This window comes from Antedon bifida, chromosome 3 (assembly GCF_963402885.1).
Source record: "Antedon bifida chromosome 3, ecAntBifi1.1, whole genome shotgun sequence".
Lineage (NCBI taxonomy): Eukaryota > Metazoa > Echinodermata > Crinoidea > Comatulida > Antedonidae > Antedon > Antedon bifida.
In genome coordinates, this window is record NC_136228.1 from 30,171,104 (window position 1) to 30,188,423 (window position 17,320).

The following is a 17,320-nucleotide window of genomic DNA, read 5'->3' on the forward strand; positions in this document are numbered from 1 at the left end:
AATCAGTTTAAAAATCTAGATGTTTATGTCAACTAGAATCGTCTGTATCAGATTACGATATTCATGTCAAGATGTGCCAGAGAAACACGATCAAATGCCATCAATCTTAAATTTGTATAACAAGAACGCTATACAAACTAGGCATGTTTAATATATGTCGATGATAAGTTCTGATGAATGATAAAAGAAACATCTCAATTATAAAGCACAGCACACAGCATTATTACACCCCTCCACCTTCTCTCTTCCCCCTCCCCCACCTTTCTCTCTTCCCCCTCCCCCACCTTTCTCTCTTTCCCCCTCCCCCACCTTTCTCTCTTCCCCTCCCCCACCTTTCTCTCCTCCCCGCAAGGGGGAAACTGAGAAAATTTTGCTTAGGCCTTCCACACGTTGAAAGAAAATGCATGCAGCACCAAACTAGACCCCGCTTCTCTCCTCCGCCTTTCTCACTTCCTTCCCGTCCTGCTTTACTACTTACTGTGCACAATGTGTGAACAACTCTTTGCTTGGTGAATCATTTGAATTCAGTGAACCTTCACAAGGGCTTGTGTTTTCTTCAACCAAGGGTGATAGTCGGTTGTTATCCTGTAACATACAACAAATTTTACTGTGAAATATTAATAGACAGAAACCCTTTTCACATCTGCATAAATTGTAACAACTTGTAACCAGGTTTGATCTCCCGATTTATTACACGTTTTCATACACACATAAGCGAACCCTGAAAAATCTCGGAAGGAAAGCGTAGTTGCACAATATCTGATTACTATGATTGGTCAGCTTAATATCATGGCAAGGACATCTTGGAACAAAAACAGGCCTTTCATCAGTGTGTTTTTCTCCAGAGGTTTCACATGGAATTTTGTCAATCTACCTCCAGCTTGGATAACCAGGAACAACATACATTAATTTAATTAATTTAATTGATTTTGTAAATTTATTCATATAACAAGGTCTAATCCATTTTGATGATTAAATCAATTGCAATAATTGGTAAAAATGGTCAATCAACTGATGACAAAATTCAACCAATGAAATGATGGCGACAGTCAACATCTGATCACGTATATGTTTATCATTGCCATAGCAACACAGTGCAAAGCTTTGATAATCATTAATTTCAGCTGTTTTAAGCTATTAGTAGTTAAACATAGACTTTGTCAAGGGCACAAGAAGTCATCATTATACAAATAGCATTGCAGCTAATAATAATCCTGTTTACTTTACAGCAACTGAAGTATAATTTAATGAAAACATTGAAGGCATGGCACCACAACATTTGAGTGGTAGTGTAGAGAAAAATAAATGTAGACAAGTCACACATGGCCATCATTCACCATCTCAATAACAGTAAATTAGTTTAAAAGGTGACATTACACAATACACCAGACTGTATCCTAATAATATTTGATTTGTTAAATTCATATCTCATGCCATTCAGTATTAATTGTACTACACGTTCTTATACCTGCCAACTCTAACGCATAATCCACGAGTCTCACACATGAGGGCCGCTTTTTTATGCCTCAATATGTTGCCTGGATCCCACATTTTAAAGCTTAAGCTTCCAGTGGGGTACCTCTTTTCTCATTTATTATGCATTATTTTAGAAAATTTTATCTGTACTTTTGTTTTTATTTGAGAAATTTATTATTGATTGATTTAATTAATTAATTTGATAATTAGCCTAGACCTATGTTTATTTGTATTTTATGGTTTATGTAGTACAAGAAAAAAAGAAAGTCAATTTGGCAAAAAATTTAACTTAGAGGGCGTATTTTGCGATTATTTAAAGTTAATATAGAATATATAGAATTTTAATTTAATGTATCACGCACTAGCCACTGAAAAAGTTGGCAGGTATACGTTCTATTGAATTGTTCTATTAAATGGTTCAATTCAATGGTTCTATTGAATGGTTCTATTGAATGTTCAGCTTTCTGTTACATGTTTTTGAGAATTTTGTCCAATGCTAGGTGACTGGCTACTTGTTTGACAACCAACCTGCACTACGCACCATCATTAATAAGAGCGCTGCATTTTTCAATGGTCTAACCTCCTGCCTAGCCTTCACCATTGATTCTAAGATGGCAGTAGCAACCTGATTATTAACAGTTTACAGTAGATGTGTTTATTATTCATTGAAAACCTGACCTCATGAATATTCAAAATTTGTATATTATTTCATGATTTAAAAATAACACTTTTTAATGATTAACTTCAATATTGATCATAACATTTCAGTTTGACTTCGGAATCATTTTAAAATTATATTAATTTAATAAATCTATTGAAGGATTATAAAAATAATTCTATATACTAATATAATAAACTTAAAGAGTTAAGCATCAGATTGATTATAAAAGGCAACACAAAAAGCAACATCAATTGTCAGTCACGAAAAACACATGGTCGGAAATTAAATTTTGATAGTAGCCAAGTCGAACATAATCAACAAAAGGATATTACCTGAATTACGATTTAGTTATTAATGTGGATAAAGATTGCGTTCTATTGATTTCTGTTCTCTATAAAATTTAAACAGACGACGACAAATTTCTATTGAGAAGTAAACGCATCATTTGCCGCCTTATTCCATCTAGTACTAATAGAGCTCAAAGATTTAAAATGTATTTAAACACTTTGTGTATGACTTCGTAAATTGTGATTGATCAAGCATTTGGTAAAACCAAAACAAATCTCTTAAAACTCTGATTATACTTGTAACTTTCATAAAATTGTTATAACAAAGTTTGACTACACAGCTAGTAAACCATGAAAGTTGTATAAACCCTGACAAGGTACATTTTAATGTTATTTAAAAATACTTTAATACAACCTGAAGAAGAGAAGGAGACTTTGGTTTACAGGTATTTTATATATACAAACCTCAAGATATTTAGAATAAATGTCCCTTGCTTTTTCTGTCCTATCTTCATTTGCTGAAATTTCATAAACATCCTAAAAGAAAGATATTAAAATTTTGTTTATATATCTAGCTGATCTTTTTGTTTCGTGGAAAATGTGGGAATTATGGGAGGAGAATTAGAAGGTACCACAGCACCATCTGTCAATTGCAGTTTTCATATTGGTACATGTATTACAAAAACACTTATAGGGACTTTCAGGGGGCCAAACAAATTGTTAACCCCTTAATAATAGGGGTGTCTCTTCTCATTCATTTTAATGGAAAGTGTTCCTTAATACGGGTGTGTCCAGAGGGAGGGGTTCTACTGTTTGTCCTTTGGTTCGTTTTATAGGAAAGTGTCATCATCAGGGGTTTTATTGACAGTAGCTTCTATAATATGCATTCATTAGTATACATTTTCACAAGGACAATTGCAATAGCCATTTCTAAATAATACTTTTTTTACTTACAACTTGATCTAAGAATGTTGTTATTTTGCACAAATCTGGTTTTGTTTTGCAGAACGTCCTAAAAAGCTTCTTTCCGATAGGTTGTTGCTCACATATACTAGTAAAATTATCATCTGGTTGATAAAAAAAAGAAAGAGTATTGAAACAATAACAAATAAACGTTTTTTTAATCTGTTACTTTATAATGGACCCTTCATTCCTTAAGCTCTGTCTACACTATCAAACTTTATGTGACAAAAAATGTGATGTGCCCATATATGGACATGATGATGTCATGTCACTACCATATTAGGCATATCACCACCATATTTGAGCACATCACAGCTTAAAGGGTAGGGTCCTCATCTTTTCTTTGAATAACTTTACACTAGGTACAGAGATGATCTCATCTGGTAGTGAATTCTAGTTATGCAAAATTTAGCTCTATCTACACTATTAAACAAAAAAGTGTGATGTGCCCAAATATGGTAGTGATATAACATCATTATGTCCATATATGGGCACATCACATTTTTTGTCACATAAAGTTTTATGGGGACATATTGGGGAGTACAACATTGAGTTTTGTTTTTCTGGTGAGTATTTTATTAACAAAATATTGTGAACAGACCAACCATTAACCATTCGAATAAAAACAAGTGCAGAATTTCTGTATACATACAAATTGAATAAGCCAAGAACGGTGTTATTATACTACTGTATAGTTATTATCAAACTAAAGTTCTGACTAAGTATTCAGTTCCTATTTTTGGATATAGCCATAGGCAAAGAATACTGTATTGCATATTTTGAACACTGTAGGTGATGTTAAGCATTTCCTTTTATAATTGTTTAGGCCATGGGTCCTCTATAATTCAAAATCCTGGATACGCCACTAAACATATACTGTAAAATGTGATATTCTTCAGACCAAAAAGACAATTGTTCTTCTTCATTGAACATAAAGGTTTTCGCTATTAAAACAGAAAACAACTTTCGCATCCTCATCTGAGAATTGACATCCTGATTTGAGATCGGGAGATATCCAACTGGTTCCTTCTTATATACTGACGACAGAGGGCAAGCTCAAGGTTTACTTGTATCATGTCATAGGGAAAAACAGGAAATAATAGCGATAACTATTAAAACACTATAGTACTAGAATAACTCGAATAGTGTACATTGTTATTAGGTTAAATGACTTTGCAATTCAACACAATACTTTTACAGCGAATTGTTTGCGTTGTGCCTGACCTTTTAAAAAGTATAATTTATTTTTTATAGAATTGCTCATTGTTACGTATTCAAAGAAATGGTTTAGTCGGTGATACCACCTGTATCGCGAACTATAAAATCTCTACATAATGCTACGGTGTATACCTTGATAAAATTAGGTACTATAATACATTCAGTGAAACTTTTTATCATGTATTAACTTGATGAATCGGTGACCTGTATTCAATTATATTTTACATTGTATTTTTTAGATTGTTTAATGGTTTTCTTGGTGAAGAAACATGAGGAAAAATAAGCTTTGAGACAGACACCTACAGTACACTACAATGAAAACTTTATAGTAGTCCTGAACCATTTCACTCCTACTGTAATCATTTAAATTCTTAATATTTACATTTAAAGAAAACGAAATATACAACAAAAACTAAAAATAAATAAAAGGAAAACTTTGCACAACGTACATTTATATAAACAATTAAATCAATGGTTAAACTTTTTTGAAACAGAGACAAATTCTTTGTGTTAAAAGATAGCAATTATGGCAAATGAAAATAAATATATAAAGAAGCTTCCCTCTTCCTTTTAAACGTTTTCCACCATTCAGACATTACACTTTCCATGATTTGTTTCAATTTTTTTCTGTTTAGGGCAGGATAGTTTGTTATTATGTTAATGTCTACATTTTTTCCAATTAAATTTTTATTTACCTTTGTATATATTTTGCTTATAATTATTGTAATGTAGTATATAATAATCAAGTCAGAACGGTTACTTGTACAATCGTTACAACAACAAAGTACAACATTAGTTGTATATTTTTATTTACCCCTGTATATATTTTGCTTAAAATTATTCTAAAGTAGGACTAGTATATAATAATAATGTCAGAATGGTTACTGGTACAATCGTTACAACAACAAAGTACAACATTAGTTTAAATCATTAACCCGATACTGTAAAACCAGAAATTATACTATGAAAGGGAAGGAAACCATTACTGTAAATTAGCTGAATAAAAGAGAGGTACCTAGCAAAGCAGGTAAGTTTTAACTTCTCCAAACACTTCCTATATGCCATACCCAATTGACGTCACTGAATATTGTGATCAAAGGCTTCATTTACAAACCACTGGATCAACACAATGCCTAAAGCAACTAATGTGTTCAACTATAAAGAAAACCATGGACCAACTTAGCTTCTGTAAATTACCAATTCAGTTGCTTGAATCATTCTACCTAGATTCAATAAAATCAATGAGTATTGTAGTTTATTCGCTAATGTATTTGGAATTCTATTTATAGAAAGTCAAACAGACGTTTTTTTTACGCCGCATCATTATCAAACCTCATTCAAGAAGAGAGTATGGTTTAAGATATCTTTGACATCATCAATGTTGCCATTAGTTATGGCTAAAATAAGCCACCTATCAATCCCACCTAAAATAATTGTATCAAAGTTGGTAAATTACTATGTTACAAGTAGAACAGACATACGGAAGTCAATTTCAAATGAATAAATATTCAACAGAAATGGGATACCACTTACTTTCATATACAGTAGGTTCTATACTGTACAGTACTGTACATCTTATTTCAGCAAATACTGTATATAATACATTTTCTCGGTGTGACCACAACGTTAGTAAACTAAAATACTAACATTTACTGAATTATAAAATGATATCTACAGTCACAACCATACAGTCTGAACGTAATCTTGTACTGTACGTTCTATATCCAAAAACTGCGTACGGTTAGGTGGAAAGGATAGTCTTGTGGCTGTTCGCAAAAACTAGGTAGGAAAACAGTACTATCTCTCTCAGTATAACTACTGTACATCTATAAAAACTATTATTATAAATTATATAACACCTAAATAAATTCCTGTCGTTTGATTGGACGATTGTGGGTCACATGGCGTGCAATAGTATGCATCGTTTAATAGTACTTTTTGAAACATTTTGTGTACGAAAAAAAAACGTTTCGTGAATGAAAAAAAATTTAGAATACAAAAATTACATTGAAATACAACAGCGCCACCTGTCGTCGTGCCTCTGTTTGTAAACACCACCGCGAGATATGCAACAGCAGCAGATTTTTGTGTACGATTTGGAGATATATAATATGTACTAATTTCATTCAAAAAGGCATTTAAATTAGCTTTAGATCGTTTTTAGGATTTTGATTAATTAATGGGGACATCCCTACAAGACGTGGAATCGTTGGAAAAACCATAATTAGCCAAGATAAGTTCCAATTGTCTGTCGAAGTTTTGCCTTTGAGCCAATCTAGTACTACTACTACTAGGTCTAGCTTAGCTAGGCCTGTTAGTATTCGGCTAGGCCTAACCTAGGCGTTTTAGCCTTGCTAGGCATAGGATTGTTTGGTCGTTTGTTGACATAATTAACACTAAAGTAGGTGTGTTTATAAAATCCATATAAATATAACATTTAATATTATAATATTAAAAACCAAATGTTACTGTTTTAATCAATCTGAATGAAATGTAGGCCGCTTGGCTAGGGCTACCTTATATTTGATTCAAATGACAGGAATCTATTTAGATGTTATATAAAACAAATAATGAATGTTTAATATTCGTGTAATGGTACAAATAATGGCATTTGGTGAATGATGAAAGGTTATATCAACTCGGCGTTGCCTCGCCTTTCATCATTCACCTCATGCCATTAGTTGTACTGTACCATTACACTCATAAACATTCATTATTTGTATACTATTCTACTGCAGTTAATGTAGTACTCCTTAACTGTTTATGTAATGATCAAGCAAGCAAAGAGGTAACAAACACTATATATTGCAGTTACTGCCTCATAAACTTTCTTCTGAAGAAAGCTGTTCATGTACAGTAATGCTTGGTTCCCACTAGATACGCAACACAACAACGTAACCCAAACGATAAGGGATTTGACCAATCACAAGCGATGGATTTATTGGACTGTGCAACGAGATTTCGTTGCGTCCCAATAGGAACCAAGCTTAAGGAACTACGAAACTGTCAATAATTATTTTCGTATTTTACCATTGGTTTGATACAAAAAGAAATTTATACATTCAACAACAAAATCATATGTTATTGCAGTAAAAAAATGTATTTACTGCATTTACTGCAGTAGAATAATTTTGACATGATCATCAGATCTCTAATCTTTTTTTAAAAAGCAGACTAAACATCAATATCCGAGTGTATTACATGCAATATAAAGTACACAACAAGGAAACATACTTTACTTATAGCAAATAGAAGCCTTTAATGCACAAATTAGTCTGTCAAAGTACTGTACAGTCTTAAAGATACTATATATCCAAATTACAAACCGCACTAAACCTAAAAAGTACACTTCACATTCGACCTTTTAAAAAGATATTATTCAGAGTTGACCTTTCTAAAACACATGTATTTGAAGAGAGTAGATAAACGAGTAGTCTAGTATCAACGAAAGACCACGCACTGACATCAATCCTATTTCATAGACTGTTTGCCCGATCTACCTATTTATAAACATAAAGGAATAAATTAAATTACACATTATCAACATCAATTTTGTTTCCTCGATTGTGTCTCAATACGCCATATTGTGTCTATGCTTTCTTCAATAAATACTGATTTATTACAAGAGAAAATTATGTTATTTGCGTTATAGAACCAGTATTTATCCCCAGGCGGGAATGTTTCTATTGTTTTGCTGGTTTATTTTATTTTATAGGATGTTGAACACAAACAAACATCAAATTGGCTCTAATAAAGTGTATAATCTACAGTACATACATTTATTAATATCAATAAATGCTTATTTTTTTATTGTTTGCCAATATTGGTTTATTCTCATGCTACATTACTATTAAAAGGACTCTTATTATCAAAATTTGTTTTCATATTTTATTTGTTTGCAGATTGTTTTAATGTTTTTGTGTTTATACTAATCAGTGTTTATTCCTAGGCTGGAATGTTTTCATTTTGCTGCTTTCAATCTTATTTTATTTTATAGAATGTTGAACACAAACAAACACCAAATTGGCTCTAGTAAAGTGCATTATCTACATATTTGTTAATATAAATAAATGTTTATTTTTTTATGTTTTGATGCTACATTACTATTAAAATGATTCTTATTATTCAAATTTGTTTTCATATTATATTTATATATATATTATTGTTTGCAGATTATTATAATAAAATGTGTACTATTTGTCATGTATAATTTTAATTTTAAAAACATCTATTTTTTTAACTGATGCATTGTGGGCCTTAACTGAATACTTCAATTCTCACAATTTTCGCTTGCTTTATTTCCTAGAATGTTACGTTTTTTTATAATGTTCATTTAGAGACATTCAAAACTTTTCTGGTTTTAAATCAACAGAGTTATTTAAAAACTACCGTAAATTGTTTTAACTTCAGCTTCTACATGTAGATAAAGAAATTTCATATATTTTCATTCATCAATTTCATTTAATTTTTTGTACAGTACAATATGCATCTCTAGACTTTTATTATAGACATAGAAAGGTGAAACAGTATTGCGATATCGAGACTTTAGTTGCATAATATATTCAAGTTCGTGGGCGTGATGATATACAGTTTATAAAGACGAAATCATACCATACGTTTGTTGATGCAACAAGCCTATAAATCTCGCGTTTTATCCACGAAAAACATAATGTCAAAAAATTAAATTTTGTAAAGTATATAATTTTGTTTTTAACATATTTTGATACAAATTTTATATTTACAGTATGTCTTTATTGAATATATAAGATTAAACACTGCCGACAATATGTAAAATCTTAAAATGGATAGCCATATAGCAAATTTTATAATATACTGTATATTAAAAATTTGTATCCTCTGAATATTTTCCAAAATTAATTAAAATGTTTAATATTATCATATCATAATTGGATAGGCAATAAACACAAAAAATCTTTACATTAAAACTTTAATTTAGTAATTATTAATATTCCTATTAAAGATGGAATTACTAATTACTTTTAATCAAGATAATGGGAATTTGCAAGGAATATGAAAATTTAATATATAGTCATAAATTAATATTTATATAATGGAAATATTTTGTAAAAATATGATTTTTATTAATTATATCAATACTAATAAGTATTTTCTTCCAACTTCTTTATTTGCTCTTGAACTGAACTAAAAATGATGTACAAAATGATGGTGGGCAGTAGTAAGAGGGCTAGGCCTAACATTAAGAAAATTTAAAGCTAAACATTCAAAAATTGGATTAAAACCAGTTGTAATATAATATCATTATCCCCTTGAATTCTCATTCATTTTTTAGAATTGAATTAAATAATGCTAATAGATTAGTTAATAATTTACTTGTACTCATTTTCATAAACTTAGGGATCATGTTTTTCCACTGCAGTAACTATACTAAATGCTTCATTACATACTTTTTATTATTTTTCAATGTAGAAGTTTATGAGGCAGTAACTTCAGTAAAAATTCCCCAAAAAAGCTTGCTATAATTGTTGCATACACAGTTTAAAGAGTAAACAAAATGGTGTTACTGCAGTAACTGCAGTAGTCCCTTAATGAAAGACATTATTAACGAGATATTGCTTATATAAGGTATTGATTTTCCTTAATCATCTCGCTACAAAAAAATGTCTAAAAAAAGACATTGATTTTCACATTTATGAAATCTTATTTTTAGTGTATTAAACAAATAATGATGATACAAATAATGTAGCGAGAAACTAAATCAAATAATAAGATCGTGAAATAATAAGATCTGGTGGAACATGTCCTATATTCCTGAAGAAGTTGAATCGAGTGGAGTTGTGGCTTGGTGGTTATGATGCTTGGCTACAACTCCAAGTCCCGTTACATGTTAGGATTTTTTCTAAGGACAAAATTACAACTCCACTCACAAAGACTTGAAATAAGACTTTGTTCATGTAGAGCATCTTGTGTATATGTTTGTCTTGTGAACCTCAGAGGGTCCCCAATGATCAGCAATTGCTGGATGGATCATCCTCATTAAATATGGCCAAAAAAAAAGAAAGAAAGAAAAAAGAGACATAAGATTAGAAAAAGGTTAAAAGTCAAAGGACTCTTCTGGCTTAAAGTTAATCAAGGATTTCTACAGACTATTGAGTGCTAGTTGATCAAACCCTGTTCGGTTTTAAACACACATTGCAAGAACACGCCTTTAAAACCACTAAAGGTGGAATAATAATAATACCACTTCCTATAATTTTAAACCGAAATTACGTACAGTATTCCATGGCTTTACTGTACTACATCTGAGGTCAATAATCAAGCAAGGTCTAGGGCCATTTTGAACAGCATGCTATCATGGTCAACACACAAATACTGCAGCGATCTTACTTTCAGGGCTACCTGTTTTAACGCTATAACAGGTACTGTAGCACTGATTAAGTTTTGTGTAAAAAATTCATACTGTATGACTTTTACAGTATACAGTATATAGTATATAGTACATTAGTACACGGTATTGGATCCTGGAATATACAGCCCAACAGGCTTTTGTTGTATTTGATTTGCAATTTAAATCATTTATATTATGTACTAACAAAATAACTAATAGTATTAAATACTACAGTTAATTAAATTATATTTCATTATTGTAACCATCAAATAATATTGTATTGAATTTTAATACAGTATCTTTAACAATTGGCAAGACTTTTGGCTTATTCTATTCTATGCATGATTTGACAATTAATTACGCATACAACACCATATTTGCAACTATTAAAAACACCCATAAATTATTAAATGTTCACTTTAATATTATATTATTAATATTTTATTTTTTACAGGGTCACAGCCAAATTATCAAATAAATAGTAGGAGGTAAAAATCTCTGAGGGTGCAAACACAATCGCTACAGCATGTGGGTGGAAGCTAGGCTTAACATAAGCCATGCTTAGCATAAGCTAGGCTTAACATAAACCAGGATGAAGTTTCAAAATAATCAGGTTGAAAAACATGAAGCCCACTCGTTTCTTAACTGAGTAACATTACTTCCGTCATCAAAATGCATGATGTCCAAAAATATAATTTATTGATTTGAACAATTTCAATGATTATTGTACGATTTTTAACCAAGTTGAGCATAAATTGAAACCATTATTTTACTAACAATATTAAAATTTACTTTCAAATTTTAATATCATAACTATTTATAGAGGGACACTGTCAGTCATAGTTTACTCTATAGTACAGTAGAAACCATCCTTTAGGACACCCCTATTAACAGGACACTTGTAAAAATTAACAATGAGCACATAAACACTACGGTCAACCCCTAATCACTTTAGAGGGTCCTGAAGTCCCCTTACATTAAGGCCGATTTACTGTACACAGATGAGCGGTAACAGTAATAAAAATATAGAATCTATGTTATTGACCATTACCATTTACACAAAACGCGGAGTGGTTGGGTGGTTTCTGCTAAGGACAGACACAGATTCTACGTGGGACAAGTTACGCGGTTTTCCGCTTACCGTTAACGCTCAACTGTGTAAATCGACCTTAATAAGGGTTATACTACTGTATAATCATTCCACTGTTTATTCTACATCTACAGCATCTGTAGGCCTAGTTTTCCAATTCCAGTTGTATAGAGTGTAGAAACATAACATGAACCAGCTGTGTTTCCAGGTCTAGTAGTAGGCCTATCGTGACCCTGACAACAGCAGAGAGGCAAGCTGACAGTGGTGAAATCAATTTAGCAATGACAGGCCAACTTGGTAATCATCTACTCATTACAAGTTGACAGCTTTTCAAGTTGCTTGACATAAATATTGATTCAAATTAAACTTGGCTAATATTGAAAATTGACACTACGGTATAATACCAGCAAATATATTATCAGTCCTCATTTCTTCTCTTAAAATATTTCAGAGAAATGGTCAGTTTCCATTTGTTTGCCTTTTTCGGTTCGTACTCAATTCTAATAAGCTCGAAAATTAACATACTGTATCGCTATAATTAATAACATATTTTGCATCTCCCATCCCCTTCAAATTTCCTCGGCTCCTCGGTTGGAATCTGAAATGTTTATGTTACAGGTTCATACCACTGTCTTGGAAGGGAGTTTAGGACAATTTTTTACTTTATGGGTTATGTTCTCAACCTTGAAGGGGATAAGGCCTATGTCGGTTTATCAAGGTAAGCTAGACACGTAATATACTGATTTTTGTCAATTTACCTCGGTTGCTCTTGCCTTTTTGTCTCAGGCATCTTTCTTTCCTGTACTACTTCTATTTACTACTCAGTCGTAAAATTAAAAATAGAGTAACCTAGTCCTATCTTCAAAATTAATGTGTTTTAATTTTTAAAATATTTAAAATTTAGATAATTTTTAGATGCAGAGTGTGATTAAGCCAGTAAGAAGAATATTATTAATCTGATCACAAAAATAATCATGTATACTGTACGGTAATAAGATACGATACGATTATTTGTTTAATAAATTATGTTAATTTTAAGTAAAGTAAAACATTATAATGAATAATTTAATCAAAATTAAATATTATCCAAATTTGCATATTTAATGAGCATTGTTTCACCTACACTATGAACTCTTTGAACAAATTATATACTGCCCTCTACAATTTAGTGAGAGCAAAATTGACAATCTGTGAACCACCGTCGAGCCGATGAATAACGCCAGATACAATAAACAAAATATAGGAGGATAATAATAATGTGGTTACCAAATCAATAAGGATCAATATCAAACCTTCATAAATTACTGGCAAGAAATCGAATAAAATACTATAAAATTGCGTTTTTACTTACTGTACACAGAACAATTGGTTGTACTTTTCATACATATTGTCATAAAATTATTTAGCCAACTTGCTAAAATGACTGGGTGAGCTGTGAATATGCCAATACTAAACAGTAGTTAACTTTTTATTTTCAAATTCTGTACACATTTGTATTTTCTGATAGTGCTCTGCAGAATGTATTTTTGTATTAAGCTTCTCAATTAGTAATTTTCTTTCTTTACAGCGGTGTTCCACCCTCCAGTTTTCTGTGTTTTTGCGTGTTTATTCGCGCTTGTATATCATGCAATATCCTATTTACTGTATATATTTTTTTTAAATAAAAGATTGCTACTAGTAGTAAAAGATTACTACTATACTTAGTCTAGTGTTGCTGGGCTAGTTCTACAGTACATGTACAGTATGTATACAGTAATAATAATAATAATTTATTGAAACTACACCTTTACAACGGTGGCACCCGTTCATACACGGTGCGTTCTATATACAGATAGACATTCAACAGATACAAATTAATAAAAAACAAACAGATACAAAATAATGTTTATAACATGGGTTCAAGCCAATCAGACACGCTGAAATTGGTCACGTGTGCGCTCTTTATTTCTTCACTATCAAGCACTGTGCATTATTTGTATACTATTATGTCTATAGATTATTAATAACCTACAGCTATAGCTATAACTAGTTTGACAAAAAAAGTGTGATGTTCCTAAATATGGTGGTGATATTACATCATAGGGCACATACCATTTTTTTTGTCCAAATATGGTAGTGATATGCTCAAATATGGTAGTGATATGACATCATCATATCCATATATGGGCACATCACATTTTTTTTGTCACATAAAGTTTGATAGTGTAGACAGACCGTCACCTTACAGTAAGGTAATTTGGGCAGTTGCCATCAAGAAAATCCACATATGAATGTTCAAATCTCTTTTCATGATCTTGCAATTAAATTAATGAGCTAATCACTCAGGTTTCTGTGGATGTCACAACTTCTTCCAACAATATCTTTTGCTTATCCTGTATTCCTATTTGTTATGCTATCTATGCTATATAATACTATCTACTATACTGTAGGTCTATTCACATCTGGCACATGACTACCATTAATACCCATGGTTGTAGTCATCAGGCAACAATTGCAATTACATTTGATATCATATGACAACTCCGGACAATGATATTAAAATGGGGTTTTTTTTATGAGGAGAATGTTCGGCAGATGTTATTAAAAAGCCAACACAATAAAGATCATATTGCTGATTCCACACACTACTGTCAACATGTCAATCTAAATTTTACAATAAAGCACAGCATCACATTTTGTATAATATTACACAAGTCAATGAGGGGTCACAACAATCAATATATTACATACATAAGTCAATCTGGGGTCACAATTATACACTATATTATAGATTTATGGTATAATTTTGTGAACCAATCAAATTTTGACAGAAATAAATTCTCCAGAGATGTTTGTTCTTAGAAGAACCAAGGATTTGTAAATTTAAACAATTAATTAACAGGGGAATATGATGAAATGAAAAATAATTATTAAATATTAAAAAACAACCAGGAGCTGATTGTCTTGGCTCTTTGCCATCATTACAATGCTTTTCCTAGTAGAAATGGAACTCGTTATGTTCATACAATGCTTTGCTTTGGTTTATCTAGCAAAAAATAGACAAAACTTTTTATGTCACCAAACCACCTTTGTCAACCAATTCCATAATGTATCTTACAGTCATTTCTTCAGTATCTTAGGAAAGCTAATACATGTTTGTCACAAGTTACAACTATATCTGTATATTTTAAAGGTTTTTTTAAAATATCATAACATGTGACATTGTATTTTGGTTTGTGCCTATGATACTATATAAATTATAACATTTGCCTAGATACAGTGCACTACAAACATCTACAAATCCATTTTAATTTACAAGCGGTTAAATTTGAAAACATAAACCACATCCTCTGTTGCTCTTTTCTGAAAGTATTTGCCACTAATATTTCAAGTCGTATCTTTTCAGGAAACTTTCTTCTTTATAATTTGTCCAAAAAACGCGAAATCAGCATTACAAAAAAATCTGGTTCAAAATGTGTCGTGTATGATTGCACTGACCTTTCAAATGAACTTAGTCTTTGTGAGACAATGACGTCAATTTATACGAGCCAATTTAAAGAAATATTCAGTTAAGTGAGACTAATAAACCTTACCTATGTTTACATTTTGACAGAGGGATATATGTGGAAATTTCAAGATTTGTTTCCATTTTTTGCTTCTTCCTTTTCGTTTTCCTCCATTTCCTACAAAACAAAGATAAATATTAATTTTAGTGTTCATTTTATTTTTTCCATTTCATATTACGATTCTCGTAAAGACTTTGAAACAGGCCAATACGACCAGTTTTCTCAGAAAATCAGGTTTTCATGTCATAAACAATATAAAGAATATAAAATTTAGGATTTATCCTGTATAGCTGAGTGATATATTGTTTTGGGTATGTTAAACTAAATACAGACAGTATCAGGAGCCATCTAAAATAAACAACCATACCTGGTTAAAATAAACACAATGAATTGGTCATTTAAATAAAGGATTATGTCAAAATTATTCTACTGCAGTTTACTGACAGTAATTACTGTACATTTTAATTATTTACTTAAACAACATATAATTTTACTGTTTTCAATTAAAACGTTTATGAGGCAGTAACTGAAATATACAGTATACAGATCTATAAAAAGGCTTTCTAAATAATTGTTGTAGCAAACAAAACAGCAAACTATATATTTTTATTTGGTCCCTAAAAAAGCTAATAAATTTAAAACCAAGACAACAAAATACATCATTAAATATCCTTACAGTTTACACAGTATATCAAATAAATTCAATGGTATTCAAAATAATTTGCTAATGTATTAAAAAATGAAGAATATATATCTGACATTTATTATGATATTGTACACAGGAATATCCACAAATCATTTTTATGACTTTGAAATCTGCAGACAGTACTATCATTTTTATTGGTAAAGTTCAACTTTGAGAACATAGCAAATGTTATTAGTCATTCGTGGAGCAAACATTAATACTATCGCTGCCGTGATTCATCATTGTTTGTGAATAAAATGCATGGAAGTATAGTGCCCTTGCTTTATCATTGTCTTTTTAAAAAAAATTTCATGAGTTATGCTGCTAGTGTCTAGTTTGAAAAGGGCAAAGGGGTTTGTTCGAACCCCTCAATTCAATTCAATATAACATTTATAAATTACTTCCTTTTAAGATTGAAACAATAATGGAAATAACATAATAAATAAGAAATACCATATACAAAAAAAATAAATCTGGAGGGTGGGGGGGGGGGGAGGCAGGATCCCAGAAAGATACAGGTCTGCCTGGGACACAAAACGAAGACAAGCGGGAGACGGGACAGGACAAATCAACAGATAACAACCAGGACACTACGGATTCCCTCAACCCCATGCTCATGCCTTAGTGTATTGTTTACTGACTGACAGCTTAAAATCCCACCTGAAATACAATACTATCAGAGTAAGATAAAAATCAAATGGTAGTAGTACTACTGTAGCAGGGTATTCCCCCACATCTTATCAACAGTGAATTATCAAAAAAATATTTAGCATTCTTTTAAATTCTAATTTAGTTTTTTTTCAACATGATATTTCCATATTTGTTATTGCTCATCAAGGCCCTACTGTAGATATCTTCCATATCTCTCATAAAAATGATATTTGTAATATGTTCTAAAATAATTATAAGTGATGAAAAATGTATAGAAACAGACAATATAGTATCCAATCAAAAAGTGTTTAATTCGCGGAATTCCAATAACTTGAAGTTCCAAGAATCAATCAGAAGTTTTATCTTTTGAAAGCAAA

At 31.1% G+C, this 17,320-nt stretch overlaps 1 protein-coding gene across 1 annotated transcript in view; it reads right to left on the minus strand.

The window, feature by feature from the left end:
- LOC144837352 (G protein-coupled receptor kinase 5-like) overlaps nucleotides 1-17,320 on the minus strand; it is a 63,745-nt gene that overhangs the window by 35,206 nt on the left and 11,219 nt on the right. Inside the window, exons 2-5 of the mRNA XM_078692421.1 lie at nucleotides 15,635-15,724; nucleotides 3,379-3,491; nucleotides 2,890-2,961; nucleotides 479-585 (exon numbers count right to left, since the gene is read on the minus strand). Of these exons, the coding sequence (XP_078548547.1) occupies nucleotides 479-585; nucleotides 2,890-2,961; nucleotides 3,379-3,491; nucleotides 15,635-15,724 (382 nt within the window). The remainder of the gene's footprint in view (nucleotides 1-478; nucleotides 586-2,889; nucleotides 2,962-3,378; nucleotides 3,492-15,634; nucleotides 15,725-17,320) is intronic.